General features: G+C 39.1%; 1 protein-coding gene across 1 annotated transcript; it reads right to left on the bottom strand.

The window, feature by feature from the left end:
• Positions 1–828: 828 nt before the first annotated feature.
• LOC123874413 (bumetanide-sensitive sodium-(potassium)-chloride cotransporter-like) lies at positions 829–18,177 on the bottom strand. The gene is made up of 18 exons (XM_045919720.1): positions 16,820–18,177; positions 16,378–16,452; positions 15,446–15,626; positions 14,478–14,737; positions 12,909–13,017; positions 12,602–12,741; positions 10,990–11,214; positions 8,515–8,746; positions 7,626–7,747; positions 6,975–7,110; positions 6,636–6,847; positions 5,951–6,192; positions 4,508–4,719; positions 4,071–4,249; positions 3,139–3,296; positions 2,476–2,612; positions 2,166–2,299; positions 829–1,017 (listed from the first exon to the last, which is right to left on the bottom strand). The coding sequence occupies exons 1-18, from the start codon at positions 16,850–16,852 to the stop codon at positions 904–906; spliced, it is 2,901 nt and encodes a 966-aa protein (XP_045775676.1). The 5' UTR covers positions 16,853–18,177; the 3' UTR covers positions 829–903.
• Positions 18,178–20,011: the final 1,834 nt, after the last annotated feature.

Here is a 20,011-nt window from a genome sequence, read left to right as displayed (position 1 = left end):
AAACTTATAACACCCCTCTTTTTTGGTCGGGGGTTAAAAATACTCACATACGTAATAGTACAGCCCAAAGTCGAGACATTGAGGTTTTACGCGGACGATCAAAGCCGTGGGCAACGCCTAGGCGGTTTACCGGTGACAGCTGGATAATTTTAACAAGTAATTTAGAAGGCTGTTATTGTTTAGTACTAAGTATTAATTTCTAGATGACGCCAGTTTCCTGACTTCATCATCGCGGCATGTGTGAAATGATCTTGCAACAATTTGGATAGTCATACATCTTAATTAATGCGTTTCAAGCATCGATATAATATATTCAAGTTTGCACACGTCCGAAAAAGATGTAATCCGCAAGAAACGTACTATTTCTTTCTTTATTTAGGTCTCCAAGTCAAAAAACTATATCCAGATAAAAATCACGTCCATCCGGTGTGATTGAAGGATACTTCCTTTATATACATATATTATTACAGGACTTATGATATTCTTACTTGGTCATATACCTACTTACCTAATTAAAATTAAATACTTACCTATCGACATAGTAACATACCTACACTATACCTATAAGTACGAATAAATTAATAGAAATTGTACTTTATTCTAATTAAAATTAACTTAATTAATCTAACAAAATTATCAACTTACCTATCAAGAGCTTTTGTCGACATTATAACGGAGTAGGTACCTACCTAGGTGAGTTATATTATCTCTTTCGGTTATCGATACATCTCTTTGAAGACCAAGGAAAATCTTAAGTTTTAGCTTTACATTTGATTGGTAAAGTATACATATTAGCTGCAATTTTTCATCTTCACGAAGTTGGATCAGATTTTTAGTTTTTTAACAGCATACAGATTGTGTCAGATCATAAAGTAACAGTTAGAATGAATCTAAGCAGTTTATCTAGGAGTAGAAAGTAAGAACAGAGGTGTGGTTGCCGCGCACGAACAGCATGGGCGGAAGGTCTCGGCTCATCATCTCCAGCCACGACATGTACAGCGGCGCTGACACCGAACCCTGTAACGAATACCAATAATATATTTATAAAACTTATTGAATATACAGGCCATTTTAGTTACTAACCCCCGACCCTAAAAGAGGGGTGTTATAAGTTTGACGTGTGTGTCTGTGTATCTGTGTATCTGTCTGTGGCATTGCAGCTCCTAAACTAATGAACTGATTTTAATTTAGTTTTTTTTTGAAAGGTGGCTCGAGAGTGTTCTTAGCTATAATCCAAGAAAATCGGTTCAGCCGTTTGAAAGTTATCAGCTCTTTTCTAGTTACTGTACCTGTACCTTCACTTGTCGGGGGTGTTATAAATTTTTAATTTACACTTGTATGATTTATGGAAGATTCTTCATCGAAGAGACAATATATATTCTATAGTGTGCCTGTCACGGCAACAGAAGTTATTAGGTACAGTCCGACAAGGCTCTTTTGGCACGTGGCCAAAATTGGAATTAAGGCCGCCATCTAGAGAAAGTGCACTTATTCATAGGTCGCTGTGTCGGCATAAAGCTACAACTGCGCCCTCACTCAAGTGCCAAAAGAGACTTTTTGGACTGTATCTTGATAAATTGATATCTTCTTGATAGGTACCTACCTAATAACTTGTCTTAGTATAGAGATTAGTGCGGCACAGTCAAACAGTCAGTCATGATTGCTTCGAATAGTCGACTGCAGAATGACTGCAGATGAATTCTATCACTTAGCAACAAATACTCAAGTCCTTGTTCGTTCCTCAACGATCATTTTCTTCAAGCTGTTCGTGCATGGAAACATAAACTGGACAAAAAAATATACAGCTTCAGCGATGGTTCATAAGGGTTGGCATCCTTACTTGACATGACTGTATTTAGATAGAAAAAATACATCAGTGGAAAATATGCATCGTCTCCCAGGGCTCCCAATAACCAGATTTCAGTTGTTTTTTTTGATAGTAGGTCGTTAGTCCCGGAAGTTTCAGGTGCTTTTTGAACATAAGTTACTATAGCTTTAGTTTTCAGTTAACGTAATTCATAATCACCTCTACATCAATTGTTTGACAATCAAAAAGTGTACAATATACTTAACCCAATTAAATAAATGACTTTGACTTCACTTTGACTATAAAAGGCTTGGATTTTGTTACTCAAAGGGCTGGTGATATGGCGCAGAATACGAACCTTTCTGGGCATGGGCAGCGACATGACGACGAGACGCGCCTGCGAGGAGTTGGCCAGCAGCAGCTCGCGCAGGCGCAGCTGCCGGTTCGTCTTCTCCGCCAGCGTCGTCAGCTCCGTCTGACTGATCTTACACTCTGTCAACAAGATTTTACGATTTTAGAAGATCTAGACAGAAATTCTTAATCTCATAAATTGGTTTTATTGTCAGGTCTAAATGTCTCTCTTTTTTAGTTTATATGGTGTATAAAGGTATAGGTATAATTTAACATCTTACATCAACTTTACACAATTTTGTTTTCATGGCTCTTACCTCCCGTTTCATCAGTAAACTTCTTGATAAGGTCGTCAAACATTCTCTTAGTTTCTGGCTGAGGCGGTTCCATAATGTCCTGAACCATCGTCAACGAGGAGTAGTCTATCCTGAACTTGGCCAGTAAATTGGCCATGCTGCAACAAATTAGTAGTAGCACTACACATTACTAAAATATGATCAGTCTGTTAAATGACGATGATAAGTAATAAATTCTCCATTAACTCTCCAGCCTATTTGTTATCCATATCACCATTATTATCATTAGCACTATATATTGCTGGGATTTCCCACCACAATCTTAAGGTTGTCAATCTAGCAGGCGGAAGTCCTGTGTCCTACTTGGTGCTTACCACCGAGTATCCAAGGAGAGCTGGAGCGCATCCAGAACGAGGAAAAAATCACCCATAATTGATGATGAACCGAGTAAATCAAAATATTCTGTGAGCGCTCAATTGATAGAGGTTAAACCAGTTTTCAAAAACGATGTACGATGCCAAAATATTTTTTATTTTCCAAACTTACTTTCCTCCAACTCCAACTTACTAGTGACGGCAAAGCTATACTTACGATGATTCGAGTAGTCGAAACTCCTATGCGCACTTCTTATAGGTTACTATATCCCACAAAAGCGATACAGGACGATAAATAGAGCTTTCTTACTTCCTTTCCTCCAACTCCAGCTCGTGGTGTCGGTTGGCGAGCGCGAAGATGCGCAGCTTGCAGCGCGCCCACGCCGAGCGCTGCGAGATGATGTAGGGCAGCAGGATCGTCAGCCCGCCGTCGTCGTACAGCCACCACACGTCCAGCGTGCCGGCTTCCTGATCACAATACAGAATCTTTTAACTTTTCAACTAAGAATAAAAAGGAAAACAATGGAAATATTACTGACTAGCTGTGCCCGCGACTTCGTTCGCGTGGAATAGTGACTTTTCGGGCAGCATATACTCTGTACGTTAAAAATGTTCGCCGTGATTCTTTAAATTGACATAACTTTTTTATTTATGAACCGATTGACATGAAATGAACACTAATTATTAAGTGAAGCTTACTACAATATATTAGTGATCAAACCGTATCTAAATCGAATAAGCCGTTTCTGATATTAGCGTGCATAAACACACAGACAAACAGACAAACAGACAAAAAAAAATTAATTACAATTTCGGGTTCGGCATCGATATAATAACAACCCCTGCTACTTTTTTTTATATATTTCCATTGTACAGACACCACTTTTCTACAATTTTATTATATGTAAATATATAGATGATACCTCCAACGGATTGGGCTACGTCGATTCTACGATCTCTTATGGATCTCCTCATTGCTGATTTGATCACGTGGAGAAACTCCAAGCATAGCTCTCTCTCTCTCTCTCTCTCTCTCTCTCTATTACTCGCTGAGTAAGTCTGAGCTTTCTTAGCTCTAAGTCCTCACTCCTCAGCCCGGTGCGAAGCTGAAGTGCCAACAGTACAGGCCGTGTAGTTCGTGCAGGTAGTTCAAAAATCAATAGCTGAGTTATTAGAAGCCGCAAACTCGTGGCGTATACAAAATTACCATCCAACCAAAAATAATTTCCACTTTTTACCTACCTGTTTCCTCTTAAATATCGTCATATTAGATAGTTGCTTCATAGAGACTTCTATCCCGGAGGCTGACTTGTACACCACTTGTCGGTGCATGTCTATTCCTTTATTATTTTTTTCCCTCTCTTTTGTATCACTTTTCTCCGATATCGTAAATGATCTCGACGATGTGAGAGTCAAAAGATCTGAAAAAATAATTAAAAAAAGTATTCGAATAAACTTTTACAAGTAGGTAGGTATAGTACGCGACAAGTCGAGTTGCGATCTGGGTGTGAGGCGGGCGGACGCCCCGCACACTCGCACGTCACCCGCCATCTCGACCTGTCGCGTACTATAGATATGTACTTCTAAATCGTCAACCTACCACCTGGTTAAGAAAGCTGTTTCTACACAGAAGAACCAGCAGAAAATTCATCGGTTGTTCAAGAAGAAGTGAAACTCACTGAGGTTATTCCCACTGAAAGGCTGCGAGTCCGCGGCCGTGCGGATGTCGAGGTCGGAGTCGGCGTGCATGATGGGAGCGCACACGCGCAGGTCACCGCAGCTGGACGTGGCGGTGAGGCCGCTGCTGCCCGCCTCCTCGCACACCGCGGCGAAGTCCAGCCCGCCTGCCACGCGGACGATGGCCACTGCTAAACGAGTTTCGAACGCCGTGCTGAAATGGTTGAAGCCACGTTCAGTGACTCTGACAAATATAGCTGAATATCGTAAGCGTTTTTCCACCGCATATGTCGTGGGGAAATATACATGGCCAAAACGCTGGAAATAGTTTCCACTTGTGGATTTCCACTAGATTTGTGTCTGATGGAATATGTAACAGCAGTTTAAGCTTCAAGTCTTAGGTAACGATCCTCGATGTCATATAATATATCGTTCGGCAATTGCTGACCAACGTGCTAACGCAATTTTAAAATTGCGTCAAGGTCCTTTGATGTTTTACCTATAAAAACACACAAAACAGCTCAAATTGAACAGCTGGGTATAACAAACAACAAAACCTAAGATTTTGCATTGTTAGTAAATTCTGTATCAAATAGACCCTAATAAGAACGAATGAACTTTTTTACGGAAATCTTAAAAATATTCAGAAAATGCTATAGTATCATTGCAACACATAGAAGTATGACTTTAATCCAGCAAGCAGCGTAGTCACCCAGTCAGCATTATAGCTCATCAGCAACACACTCATAGTCTGTATATTATAGTCTGTATCAGAGATCGAGTGCCGTTCCGAAGCTAAACCCGTTAACACACAGAATGCACACATTCTGTCCAATATAATTAGGTTTGCTTACTGCAGCACATTGAAGTAGGACTCCAGATCAGCGGACGGCGCGGTCGCCCAGTCGGCCTTGTAGCCCATGAACAACACGTTGGGCGCCAGTCTGCCCACGCCCGTGGCCTGCATCAGCGCTCGAGCGCCGTTCTCGAAGCTAAACCCGTTAACACACAGAATGCACACATTCTGTCCAATATAATTAGGTTTGCTTACTGCAGCACATTGAAGTAGGACTCCAGATCAGCGGACGGCGCGGTCGCCCAGTCGGCCTTGTAGCCCATGAGCAACACGTTGGGCGCCAGTCTGCCCACGCCCGTGGTCTGCATCAGCGCTCGAGTGCCGTTCTCGAAGCTAAACCCGTTAACACACAGAATGCACACATTCTGTCCAATATAATTAGGTTTGCTTACTGCAGCACATTGAAGTAGGACTCCAGATCAGCGGACGGCGCGGTCGCCCAGTCGGCCTTGTAGCCCATGAACAACACGTTGGGCGCCAGTCTGCCCACGCCCGTGGCCTGCATCAGCGCTCGAGCGCCGTTCTCGAAGCTAAACCCGTTAACACACAGAATGCACACATTCTGTCCAATATAATTAGGTTTGCTTACTGCAGCACATTGAAGTAGGACTCCAGATCAGCGGACGGCGCGGTCGCCCAGTCGGCCTTGTAGCCCATGAGCAACACGTTGGGCGCCAGTCTGCCCACGCCCGTGGCCTGCATCAGCGCTCGAGCGCCGTTCTCGAAGCTAAACCCGTTCACGCCCGTACAGAATGCACGCACTTTACGTTCGCGCAACCAGTCGTCTCCCAAACGTCTTCTATGTGCGCGCTCCTTGTATGTCAGTTTTTGCTGAAATAAATAAAGTATTGTCTTTACACAAATGCTCGTTCCAACTAGGTATAATTAGTAGATGCATTTCGAGTAAGGTTGTCATGACTCATGACCAATAACTTTCTGGTTATTTCTCAGATTTACTACGACTCAATACACAAACATCATATAGTATCCTCTCTGGACCCTTCACAAAAACGTAGAGAGTCTCATCCAGGGAGAGAAAGAAAGGGCGAGAAAATATTTTTCATGAATTTTCATAATTTTCTTTTATCTAAGTACATTCCTGACGCATACACGTAAAGGAATTTAACAACTAGTGCTCTTATTTGGCATCTTACTCATCTTTTATTCATCAAACTTGTCGTATACTAGAGTTCTCAATTTGGCCAACATTACAATATCTATAGTTTTAACAAATTATTTTATTCCTATTATTTACAGTTTATGGGTAAACTGACTTGTGATATATCTCCCACAATCATCAGTGATCCGGACTTGGTGATGAGACTCCCCAGGTCCACAAGGGCTGGCCTGTCTTGAGGTTTCCCCGCCAGCACCAGCAGTTGAGGCCAGTAGTTCTTCACATGTTCGCCGGTCCTTGCCAAGTTGTGAGCGCTGGACAGCGCCGTCTTGTATATTTGGGCTTGCGTACTGCTTCCCCAGTTAACATCTAAAATAAAAAAATGAGCGTAAGCTTTTTTATATGCTGATATAAGTTAGTCCTAAAATGCGATCTCACCTTATGGTAGGCTGAAGAAGCCGTGGGGATATGTTAGTAAGCTAATTACACTTCTTACCAGGATTCCGGTAGTGCACGATCAGGTAGAGCGTAAAGAAAATCGCGAAGGTCACCAAGGAGGTTTGCCAACTGATGAGAAGCATGATGGCGACGCACAGCAGGAACCCGACCAGCGACAACCAGACGTTGTAGAACTGAAAGATAAAGTAATAGAAAAATGAAACCGGCCAAATACAATTCAGACTCGCGCACTGAGGGTTCCGTACTCAGTCTTTTTTCCGACCTTTTGCACGATAAATCAAAAACTATTATGCATAAAAATAAGTTTGTTTTAGAAGTTACAGGTAAAGCTCTTTCATACAATACTTCACTTGGTGTAGTTATCGTATATTGAAAATTAAAACACATATTTTTTTTGTAATGTAACCACAAATTCGGGGTTTTCGGATTTATTTCGTTACTTGTGCCATAAGACATCTACCTGCCATATTTCATGATTCTAGGTCAATGGGAAGTACCCTATAGGTTTTCTTTACATACACGACAGATGGATAGACGAACAGAACAGACAATAAAGTGATCCTATAAGGGTTCCGTTATTCCTTTTGAGTTACGGAACCCTAACAAAGTGATCCTATAAGGGTTCTGTTTTTCCTTTTGAGGTACAGAGCCCCAAAAGAAAATTCTTTTATCTATGGGTCATACTAACTCTAAAAGTAGGTCGCCAGCCAAGTGGACGCACGAGTGCTGCGTGGAAGGTGCAGTAGTTGATCAGCGCGTACGACGCCAGGTAGAAGTTGGAGATTAGAGGCGCGATTGTGTTCAGCTCCGCTGTCACAAATGACTAAGTTAATTTACGCAAGAAATCCAAAATATACGTACCTATCTCGTAAGTCATCAAAAGTAAAGTTACAACATTATTATACACAAAATACATTGTTATGGAAACCTTACCTAATCAGTCAAAAATTCACAACCGTATATTTTATCAGACAGCTTTCAATTTTTATATTCAGAGTTGTAACAGACTGATAAACATAATTCTGATGATACCTTGTTAACTGGCAGTTACCTTGGTCAGCATATTAGTCTGGCCATTCAACGAGGTAACGCAGCCAGCGTTCTGGGCACCCTGCCTCGTTACAGTGATTTGGATGATATTTTTGTTTTATAATTTTTATATTTAAGTATTTTTAACATTTGTGAAAATCTGTATTATTACTTTCTGAATAAAAATGTAATTAATTCTGATGATTTTACTTATAAGTAAATATTTAAAGTACCGCATTTTACCGCAATGTGTCCAATATTCGTAGAGCAGAACACAATAAAATGTAATTAGAAAAAATGGTATCGTACTGGAATGATAAGACAGAAATACTCGTATCATAGAAATACACATAGTTAAATATGTTATAATTCATTAATTGAATCGAATCATAGAATAAAACTTTGGAAAATAACTTATCATTTAATTTTAATTTAATTAAGGTACCTAATAATTAATAATTTTTATTTCATTATTCTACAATATAATTTTTAACCGCTGCGTGCTACTGTTTGTTAATCCAAATAAAATAAAATAAAATAAAATTTACCGATAAGCAAGAATATGAGCGAAACGAAGAAGGTGAGCACGTAGCCGCGGTAGGGCTCGCCGTGGCGGCCGTAGGGCTTGGAGAAGAAGATGAGGCCGGGGTAGATGCGGTCGCGGCCCAGCGCCTGGATCAGCCGCGGCACGGACAGCAGGTTGGTCAGCGCCGTGGACAGCGTCGCCGCCCAGCAGCCCGCGTAGATGAACGGGCCCCACGCAGACATGAGCTGCATTACCTTTACGTACCAAAAGTCTGTACCATTAGGGATAATTTGGGATGACAAATTGGGATTTGAGATTCATATTAGGTAGGTACATAGCGTATAAAATACGTGTTCGGCTATGAGTGAAACAAAAGATACAAGACGCACGAGAGTATTTAAAAGACAGCGTGATTATTCGTCGTAATTTTAAGTCTATACTACAGAATATACGTGTACCTATATTAGACTACAGGCCCATGTTTAAAAATGGGTGGGTCATATGAACCACCAGGTGACGTATACAGGACGATATAAGAGCATAAAATAATAAGTTTCAGCACTATGCCGTCACTTGTAAGCTGTCCAACAGAGTGCTGGTGAGAATTGAAAAGTGCAGGTAGAGTGAGTACATTTTGGTCATATATTTTTGTACGGCATTTTCACCATCGATAGATCCATGAAAAATAATAAGGAAAGCGCGCAGTGCCGTAAAAAAATGGTGCGCCACAAAGTCAGTAAATGTTTTGATTTTCTGACAATATCCGGGGTAAATTTGGTCATTTAATTCTGTACGGCACTAGTTTCATACTGTTTCAATACAGCCTCTAATCCATTATTCCGCAACGCCGTACAAAAATCATGCGACAAGGGGAAAAAATTGAGGGTAGCAACCCCCTCTCTTTCCGTGGTCCGGGGGGTGATTTGAGAAAGTACGGCTTTGGTTCCAAAACATTATCTAGCACTCAAAAGTACTATTAAAAATAATGCCGTAAAAAAATTAGTGTTCATTTGAATGTGTATCAATAATTATCTTAATTTCATGGTATACTTAATTTTTAAAGCTGTAAAATCATTTGACTCTGTACGGCAACTTTTTTTTTAACATGATAGTGTAAAATACTATTGTTATATAGTATTGCCGTTCAAAAGAAACTGTTCTAAAAAAAATTATAGATAAATACAAAAACTGAAATTTTTCAAATTATTGCAAAAGTTTAAATATTCATAGATTAATAAAATATAGCAATTTTCTACGCTTTTCCCTTGTTTTAAATAGTATTAAGATAAATAAATTAGGAAAAAATTATGCCGTACATTTTAATGCAGACCATATCTTTTAGGCTGATAAAAATGACGCTACCATTTTAAGGGTGTAGTACTTTATGGCCATCTGATACTGTACGGCATTAACATATTTTTGAAGAGAACAATTGATAATATGATAAAATCACTATGCCGTCTAACTGAAGTGAACGGGTGTGTATATAATATCCACATCCCCTACAAACCTTTGGACCAACGAAAATGTACGGCATGTAAAAAAATATTATCTATGCATAAAACACTTTCAAAATAAATTAATTTTATGTTGTTTCAAATCACCCCCCGGACCACGGAAAGAGAGGGGGTTGCTACCCTCAATTTTTTCCCCTTGTCGCATGATTTTTGTACGGCGTTGCGGAATAATGGATTAGAGGCTGTATTGAAACAGTATGAAACTAGTGCCGTACAGAATTAAATGACCAAATTTACCCCGGAAATTGTCAGAAAATCAAAACATTTACTGACTTTGTGGCGCACCATTTTTTTACGGCACTGCGCGCTTTCTTATTATTTTTCATGGATCTATCGATGGTAAAAATGCCGTACAAAAATATATGACCAAAATGTACTCACTCTACCTGCACTTTTCAATTCTCACCAGCACTCTGTTGGACAGCTTACAAGTGACGGCATAGTGCTGAATCTTATTATTTTATGCTCTTATATCGTCCTGTATACGTCACCTGGTGGTTCATATGACCCATCCATTTTTGAACATGGGCCTGAAGTCTATATGTAACGTATCTACTTTTTTGCATTTATTATGTAAATATCATTGGATTTTGATCTATAATAAAATGATCCAGTTTACTAAATCGTGACTTTTAACTTTGATACACAGTCGTGCACCTGAACATTACCAAGAAGAGAAAAATAAATATTTCATCTAAAATCAGTACGACCAATCCCTTTTTGACTTGTCAACTGCTACAAGAATTAAATTCATATTTCTCTAAAGTGGATATAAGACAATTTATTTTAAGCTTTTTTTCCTTCAAATTTTTCCTTGCTTATCATGATAAATACTCCCCTTTCCCCTCCGAGTACTTATGAGTAGTTACGACAATAGTACTTGTACCGCTACCGCGGGTGGAGTTACCGCCGCTGCGATCTTTCGGATTTTAGTCATTGAGCTTTCCAAATCAATAAACTTGCTTTTAAATGATACTTACAGAATAGCTGTTATGAAGACCAAATTCACAACCCTCTATAGTATTCACGCAATTGGATACTCCGCTGTAATCCACAAGGGTTCCATTAGCAAGCACCAGGTCAGAAAAGTTGCCACTGGCCTGCCTCAGCGCCCCGCCTCCGGCAAACAGCGCCATGACTGCGTAGCTGATTACTGATATCAGCAAGGCTAGAAGAGTTCCCTTGGGAATAGCTGACGCTGGATCCTGAAATTAAATGGTTGTATGCATATTTGTAAGACTAGATCATGCCCGCAGCTTCGCCCGCGTGGATTGGTCAGATCCCCTGCAGCATCAGGATTGAGGAGTTGGAATCCAAATTTTTTATGAAACAATGTCGCAAAGTTTCCTTGACGATTAAAAAAAATTACGCAAATCGGTTAAGAAATCTCGGAGATATCAGTGTACATAGAAAAACACAACTTCATTTTTCAAAGTCGGTTAAAAAAGTAGCCTATGTTACTCGTTGGTTAATCCGACTTGTCTGTGAAAGTCCCGTCAAAATAGGTTTAGCCATTCCGAAGATTAGCCCGTTCATTTTATTATTTATTATAAGTATAGATTAATCTTTGGGAAGATACCAGGGTGCAAAAGTATGCACGTGGTAAAGTAAGTAAGTAAGTAAGGCCATAAGTAAAAGGTGATTTAATAACTAGCTGAGCCTGCGAGTTCATCTGCGTGGTTAGGTAAACCAACAAACAAACACACTTTCGCATTTAAAATATGGGTATTGGGTACCTAGTGGGCGAATGGAAAAAAATTGGGACATCACGAGAAGAATTGAAATTAGTCATAATTTTACTGAAGATAACGACGAATCGATAAATAATTAATGTATAGGGAAAAATTCGAAAATGATGGCAACCTTTTAGCAATAAATCGACGGATCGAATTTCGGCAAGGCGCGGCGGTCAATCTCCATAGTAATTAGACCTACTGGGCGGGAGATATTATAGTGCAAAAGTGTATGCGCAAAGTGCAAACACAGGTGCACTATTCTCACTCTCATAGCCCGCTGGAATGGAAATCCGACACGACCGGAGAGAGATCAGGTGCAGCAGGCTCGACGGTTTTACGTGTTTTCTGAGGCCCGGGGGTGAAACACCGCCAACTTCCTAACTCCGGGCTAGTATTGAAAGATTTTTAACAGAAAAATCTAATACCTATCTATTTGAATCGAACTCAGAACCCCGTCCTGGTAGTACTTACCATTATGGCTCCTCAATCTGCCTTGCTCTATGCTGCTCCTGTTTCGTTGATTTCGACACAAACACGCTACTAACTAAATTCAGTTATTTGAGAAAAAAATAACTGAATATCTAAATTCAGTTATTTTAGAAAAAAATAACTGAATTTAGTGGAATCAGGAATCTAACTTGATTCAACTTTATTACAATTGTAAAAAAAAACTGATTTTTCCAACAATTTTGAAAAAATCTTAGACATCATTAAAAAGTCAATTTGCAAATTCAGTTAAGGGTAAAAGTAAACATCAGGGCTTTTTAAGTAGTACTGATACATACTGTTACATATAAGGAACCCTATTCAAGAGTAAATTGCTGTTCATGAACTATAGAGGTCAAGATATGCTAACCTTTAGATCTCCTGAGATGTTAGCGCCAGCTTGAATGCCGGTGACAGAAGGAAAGTATATCGCGAAAACAGTGAAGAAATCTTGTTGTATTCCCTCGCTTATCCGGAAGTCAGTCCCAAAGTTAGCAGCATACGTCTCCGCTGAAAAATGTGATAAAATTCATGACCTGCTTAATAAAATTTACTGATTTTTATTTTTAAAAAATTTCTTGATAAAGTTTTCATAAAAAGACATCCTATTCTTTGTTTTATTTCTATCTACTGTTTATTTTTACAAATAAATACTGTTTTAAAAAAATTCTACTCACTTGATATTCCCACAAATCCCTTTGCAACCTCATTTAAGTCTTTTGGTCCCATCAAGGTACCGACTATGAAGTCTACCATAGCGCCCACGATTATTGAGACCAGGAAATTCTGTAGAAAGACAATTTTTTTGTGAGTGGGATGTTGTCGTGGAATATTCTACCTACATAATATTTTTTTAATCAAGTCTAAAACCGTTCTTTTAGTGCACTTCCAAATAACATCTTAGAACAGATATTACCATTGATGATGAAAGCGCCACCCCTAATTACAGTCTAACGCTAAGTTTCCATGGTAAAAAATTCAAAAGTGAAAACGTAATGTGGCTGTAATTGCTGGAAATCTGAAGTTATGTACCTAAGTAAAAGTTACCTTACGAGAACCAAATTACTATTATCACCAAAGTAATATACTTAGAAGATACAATATTATGTCGTTGTTGACATTTTGCGTCAGGGTAGATTCGAGTACCTTTGACCCCCTCATAACAAACATCCGTATTTACCACGTTTGATATCGATTGCGCTTTGGGTGTGACCAGTATTAAGTACGAAGGCTGACCTCGTCATTTGAGATGTAATCCATGGTGGCTACTGGCTAGCATCGTTTACGACTCCTTTATAGGGCACTAGGTTTACATTGTTGATTAAAGAACCATTTTATTGATATTTTAAACAAACATTGGATTTGAAAAACAATCCGCAAAACAAACCGCGGTAGGTAAATAATATTATGTTATATCACTTCCAGCGGATTAAATTATAATTTATAATGTAGGTGTTCCACAGATATATATGCACGTTGATCTCCATATAATATCTAGTCTGTGATCTCAATAGTAGAATCATTCCCAAAATCATTGTAACATTTCGACTTGAGTCTGAAATCTATATAGGTACTAGGTAGGTACCTACCTAATGTTTGTTTGTAATATGTAAGGGCTTATCACCGGAACTAATGATCCAGTTCTGAAAAATTTATCACTGGTAGATAGCTACACTATCCCCGAAAAGTCTTAAAAAGGCTATTGTTAATTATAACACACGTTAGTAACCATGTAAATGTATTGGTACTGCCATTGCCTGAACGGGGGTAACCCTCAGCGATATTTATTTATTCAGAATGGATTTTGAATAAAGCTGTGTGGTTAAAATATCGGCGTCCTATTTTGGGAGTCGCGGGTTCGATCCCAGACACGCACCTTTTTGGAGTTAAGTGTGTGTGATTTAAACAATAAAATATCACTTGCTTTAACGGTGAAGAAAAACATCGTGAGAAAACCTACAGACCCGAGAATTCTCCATAATATTCTCAAAGGTGTGTGAAGTCAGCCAATCCGTACTAAGCCAGCGTGATTGACTATGGTCAAAATCCTTTTCATTCTGAGAGGAGACTCGTGCCCAGTAGTGAGGTGGTGACGGGTTGATCAATCAATCAATCAGCCCGTTTGCGCCTACTGTTGGACATAGGCCTTCCCAAGAGGGCGCCACCATACACGACTCACCGCCTTCCTAATTCATCCACCCACATCATGGGTTAGTGATAATGATGTTTAAAGACTATATGATTACCTGCGCCTTACTTTCCCAGTCCATGCCGACAGCACAAATCACACACATGACGATCAACGCCACAGTGCCCACGATCCTCACATCATTGACACTGTTGTCAATTATATACGTCCCTTGTGTCTTCAGCAGGTCGTTCAGGGAATCGCAGAACCCTATAGTGTTCATACTGGCTGCAACTGCGTTTGCGAAGGCAAAGATTATGCCGACAGATGCACCAAATTCGGGACCGAGTGATCTTGAAATTATATAGTAAATGCCGCCTGTAACAAAGATATATTTTTAGTCCTTTTCTCATCTTTGGTTTGACTATACCTACGCTGTAAGAATAACATCTCCTCAAACTAGAGTCAGGTACTTCTTTTAATCATCTAAATTCGGCAGACTTTTTCCAAAAACAAGACTGTAAGAATAAATGGTCTTATTGGTTTGAGATATTTTAAGTTAAGTCAGCTAAGTAAAGCTAAATTTGTCATCCTTTCATCATAAACGGTTTTCGCTCCATTGGCTATCGCTACTACGACACGCATGGTCTACCCACTACCACTTCCACCTGCTACACTCCTGGCGATTGCACAGCCCTCTTTAAAAAGCCCGCAGACTTGGATGAATCGCAGAACAACAGTCAACTTGTCTAAATTATTGCGACTTTTTGGTGCAGTTGTTAGCGCTTGGTCTTATAAGTTCATCCCGGTTTCGGTTTCCGGCAGAGGCAGGAAAGAAATTCATAATTTCTAAATCGTCTTTGTTTTCCTCTGGTCGGGTCGTGGCTTTACTAGCAAGGACGTGCTGCAAAGCAATCTAGCGTTGTGGTATGATGCCGCCGCCTAGAAATCGATAAAGAGTAGGTTTAACTGACAGTTTCCTTGTAAGTTAGGCCGCTTCTATCTTAGACTGCATCATCATTTACCAGGTGCTATCTCAGGCAAGATCTAACTTGTTGTTGAATAACAATATCTGATAATACCTACCTCCCTTGATTTCCCCGTTGGTGCATATCGCGCTCATGGACAGCGTGGTGATGACGCACACGACCGCCGAGATGCCGATGATGACGAGCGTGAGGCCGATGCCCGCCTGCCCCACCACCCACGAGATGCGCAGGAACAGCATCACGCCCCAGATGTTCAGCAGACATGGTATCAGCACGCCCTAAACCACTTCACACACTTAATAAGAAGAAGAAGCATAACTGAGAGCGGGATTCGTACTTGGAGTTCTTTAAGAACAAATCAGACAGATTTAACGATAGTCTTTCTTTCTTTCTACGCCATTGCCTCGTCTCGTGACCACTTATCATCATATAATGATAGTAGTTTTCTTGGGATAATTATTATATGCGATGGGATCTGGAACCCTTCCGCATACAACTGTACTCGAAATTTCTTTTCTTAGATAATATGCTAGCAATTTTGGAACCGACGGACCCGATGAATGGAGGAAACGAAAAGGCCGAATTCGGTCCTCCAAAGTCCGGTCACCCATGCAATTACCGATTTGCGTCAACTTTGCTTCACAATCCTAAGCTGTAAAAAAAGTGGTCACAACTAGGCCCGTTGTCCTTCTGCCAACGATCCTAGTGCACTTTTTAGTAACTACCTAAAGACGATGCATGACGACGTGATTTATGAGGTCTTCATGTATTTTAAAGAATCAGATTTTTTTTATTGCTGAGAATCATTGCATGAGGAAGTTGCCTCGTAGAGATCTCTAGAAGCGATAAGGCCGCTCTTTGTATCCTGTCTGTCTGTGTTTTCTGTTCTTTCACATTTTCCTTCTTGTGGTGGTACAAATAAAGTGTATAGGTAATAATCATAAGGACATCTTCACGGGTCTAGGGTTATGAGACTGTGTTGCTATTTGCTTGAAAAAAGGGTTTAATATAATTTTTAGCGATCCTTACTTGAATCCATCCTAATTTAATGCCAACGGCAGCTGGTGTTGGAGATTTGGTATCTCTTCCGTTTTGTTTCTCATCCTGAAACAAAAAGTCATTTTTTACATCGTAAAGAATATAGGAGGGCGCTGGAGTGCGCAACGCAAACCTTATCTCTGTGTTACTTGTACGATTAAAAATAGTTAACAGTGTGATATAAGACATATTAGGTGAAAAATTACGTGAAATAATGAAAAGGAAATAAAGTTTTATAAATTTTTTACAAGAAAACCATACAATAACGAAGAAAACAGTGCAAAAGTGAATAAGCAAAGTGTTACAAAACTGTCACATTAGTGCCCAAAACAAAATAATACAGATACAAGAACTAAGTAGAAGTAATTTAATACAAATAAAAATAGAAATAAAAGTGGTTATCGCAGATAATTTCAATAAAAATTACAATAACCTTAAATCTTACATCGGATTTTTTCGGCGTCATGTCGGTTAAGCAGTAATCATAGTCAGAGAACTTAGCCGCGGCCGGCTATTTGTTACCTGTGTGCTGTCGAGTTTTTAAAATAAATATTGCATGTTTTTAGTACTACCTATTTGAAATGGAAGAAATAACTGAAATACTAAAAAATATACAGCTTGAGATGCAAACTCAAAAACAAGAACTACACATTTTTGAAAAAAGTATAACGGAATCCATAAACAACAACATAAACCAAAAATTTTCGGAAATCGAATCAAAATATACTGAATTAAACAATAAAGTCGAAGAACAAGAAAAACGTATAGATCTAATAGAAAAATATATAAGAAGAAAAAATTTGGTAATTTTTGGAATCGAGGAGAAGGAAAAGGATTATCATGATTTAACGAAGGAAGTTTTGACACTAATCAATGAAAAAATGTCAGTTGAGTTAAATCATTTCAGAAATAGAATCTCTTCACAGAAAAGGCAAGAAGGGCGACAAGATAAGGCCAATAATATTGTCTCTTACCACTGTAAGTAAAAAGATACAAATAAATAAATGCAAGAACACTTTAAATAATACTCCTTATTATGTAAAGGATGATTATCCACAAAAAATATTAAAAGAAAGGATAACTCTCAATGAAAAAGTAAAGAAATTAAGAAACGATGGAAAAAACGCTATACTTAAATACAACAAAATAATAATATTAAATGAAGGAATACAACAGTCAAAAAACAAAAGAAATCTGCAGGAGTCTCCAGAAAACAGTTTTAATAATCAAAACCAACGCAAATTAAAAATGCCTCTCCCAAAACGTCATTTTAAGAAAAATAAAAATTCAAAAGTAAATACAGTTCATTAGCTCCCAGTACAGGTGGTCGATGTGGGAGTCTCAGACCAAAACCCTCACATCAAAATCATATCCTATACTTACTATACTCCTTACTTGAATGTAAGAGTAGATACCTATGTAAGATTTAAATGTGAACTGATGGAGGAGGCCTATACCCACGAAAGGGTAACCCAATAAAGGAAAACTGAGGATGTTAAGTTAAGCATAGTATTGTATAATCATACTTATATAAAACATAGTTAAAATTATAAAATGTTACCTATAATAAAAGTTACAGCAAAATGTTATAGTAAAATAATAAAATATCGAATATTATATAGAATATATATACCTAAAGCATTCTTAGTTACTATATTTTCCTTGTAAAGGCGAACATAGATTATGATTCTGAAAAAAGAAAAAGGTACATTTAGGCCTACTAATCACAAAACTACTTATTACAAAAGTGGTATTAAAATATAATCGTAACTTGACAACAATGTACCTAATAAGTTAAGAACTATAATTAGAAACAGCATAGCTGAATAAAGAATAAATTAGCTTTTTCACTATTTTTGGTTTTTATTGTATTTAAAAGAAAGTAGTAATTTATTGTTTATTTTATGTATCAATAGTTTCATATACTATGCCAAACAGCTGATGATAAAATACTATCACGATTTGAACTTGATGTATAAAACACTTAACTATGTAGGTATTATTTTTTGCCAGTATGTATAGTAACAGAATTCAATGAACTGAACTAATAAAGCATATCTACCTATTGTAATAAAATAAAATGATCTTATTATATTATTAATCTTAAAATTGTATTATATTGGGAAATAAAGGCTTATTATTATTTATCTATATAACTTACTCTCACGCCCGGTTACAAAATAGATATATATATATAAAAGCCAAAGAGAATATAATATACTTACATACATAAAAATAAATAAACCTACATACACATTTACATAAATACATATTTGTACCGGGCGGAGGATTACGCCCCGGCAGGGGAGACCAAACGGCCGGGGGTCAGGGCGACAGGTTGAGAAAGCGGCGGACTATCCTAGCCGAGTCTAGCAAGACCGCTTTTTGCATCCTGGCTGCGAGCGACCTGCCACGGAACCCCAGTCGCCTCAGATGATGAGCGAGGCTGACTGGGATCAACCCGTTTGCAGATATGACGATTGGGATGATTTCGGTGGACTCCACATGCCACATGTCGGAAACCTCGTGAGCCAGATCAAGATACTTGCGTTTCTCAGCTCTCACGAGGTTCTCGTCATATGGAATGGTGATGTCCACCAAAAACACCCTCGACTGTGCCCGGTCCACCACCACGATGTCAGGCTTATTCGCTAGAATAGTCCTGTCCGTGATGATGGACCGGTCCCAATAGAGCCGGACTCCGTCGCGCTCGAGTACCGGCACCGGTGTGTACCTGTAATACGGCAACCTCTCATCCAGGAGACCGTACTTCAGAGCAACCTCTTGGTGAAGGATTTTGGCTGCTTGGTTGTGTCTGTGCAGATACTCAGTGTTGGCAAGCGCCGAACATCCTGAAAGCATATGTGTGAGTGACTCGCCGGGATGGCGACAAGCTCGACAGATGTCGTGAGTGCCATCCTTCAGAATGTACTTTCGGTAGTTCATGAATTTTTAATTTAGATTTAAACTAACAAACAAACACAATTTCGTTGGATAGTGATTATTGTTATATTATGTAGGTTTATATACTGAATCTCCCATGAGTCACGAGTATGAGTGTATCGTAAGTTGCTGAATTCATAGGAATGCAAATTGTATACGTAGTATGGGGAGTAGTGCGCGACAGGTTGAGATGGCAATCGGGGTGGGGCTGCCCCACACACCCGCACAGCCCCTGCGCTAAGGGATGCTCATATAAGTTACCTGCGCTATCCCGCACCGCATGCGCTCCGGTGCAGGATAGCGCAGGCAACGTGCGGGTGTGCGAAGGTGTCTCCCTGCCTCAAAGTCATACCCCGATTGCCATCTCGACCTGTCGCGTGCCTACCATATTATTATCTAATCTTTCTGCTATCATAAACATAACTTTTAGCCGACTCGCATTTGATCGGTTTTTAAACTCTGGCAAAGAATGCATGTAATCGAGTGCGTGGCTGTGGTCATTATACCTATACTGTTAGAATATTTAAAAAAAACTATTTTATTGTGTCGGTTTCGCTATTTCCATAATAATTATGACGTCAGAAGGCTACAGCTGTCCAGGTACAGAACCTTTTCCGCTTTCCCCTGATGTTCTCTTTGCTTTATTTACCTTGAGTTTTAGTGATAAGGCTGCTTGTTACCA

The sequence above is a fragment of the Maniola jurtina genome, chromosome 18 (genome assembly GCF_905333055.1).
Source record: "Maniola jurtina chromosome 18, ilManJurt1.1, whole genome shotgun sequence".
NCBI lineage: Eukaryota > Metazoa > Arthropoda > Insecta > Lepidoptera > Nymphalidae > Maniola > Maniola jurtina.
The sequence above is the reverse complement of the archived record's forward strand: the minus strand, read 5'-3'. Positions and strand labels throughout refer to the sequence as shown.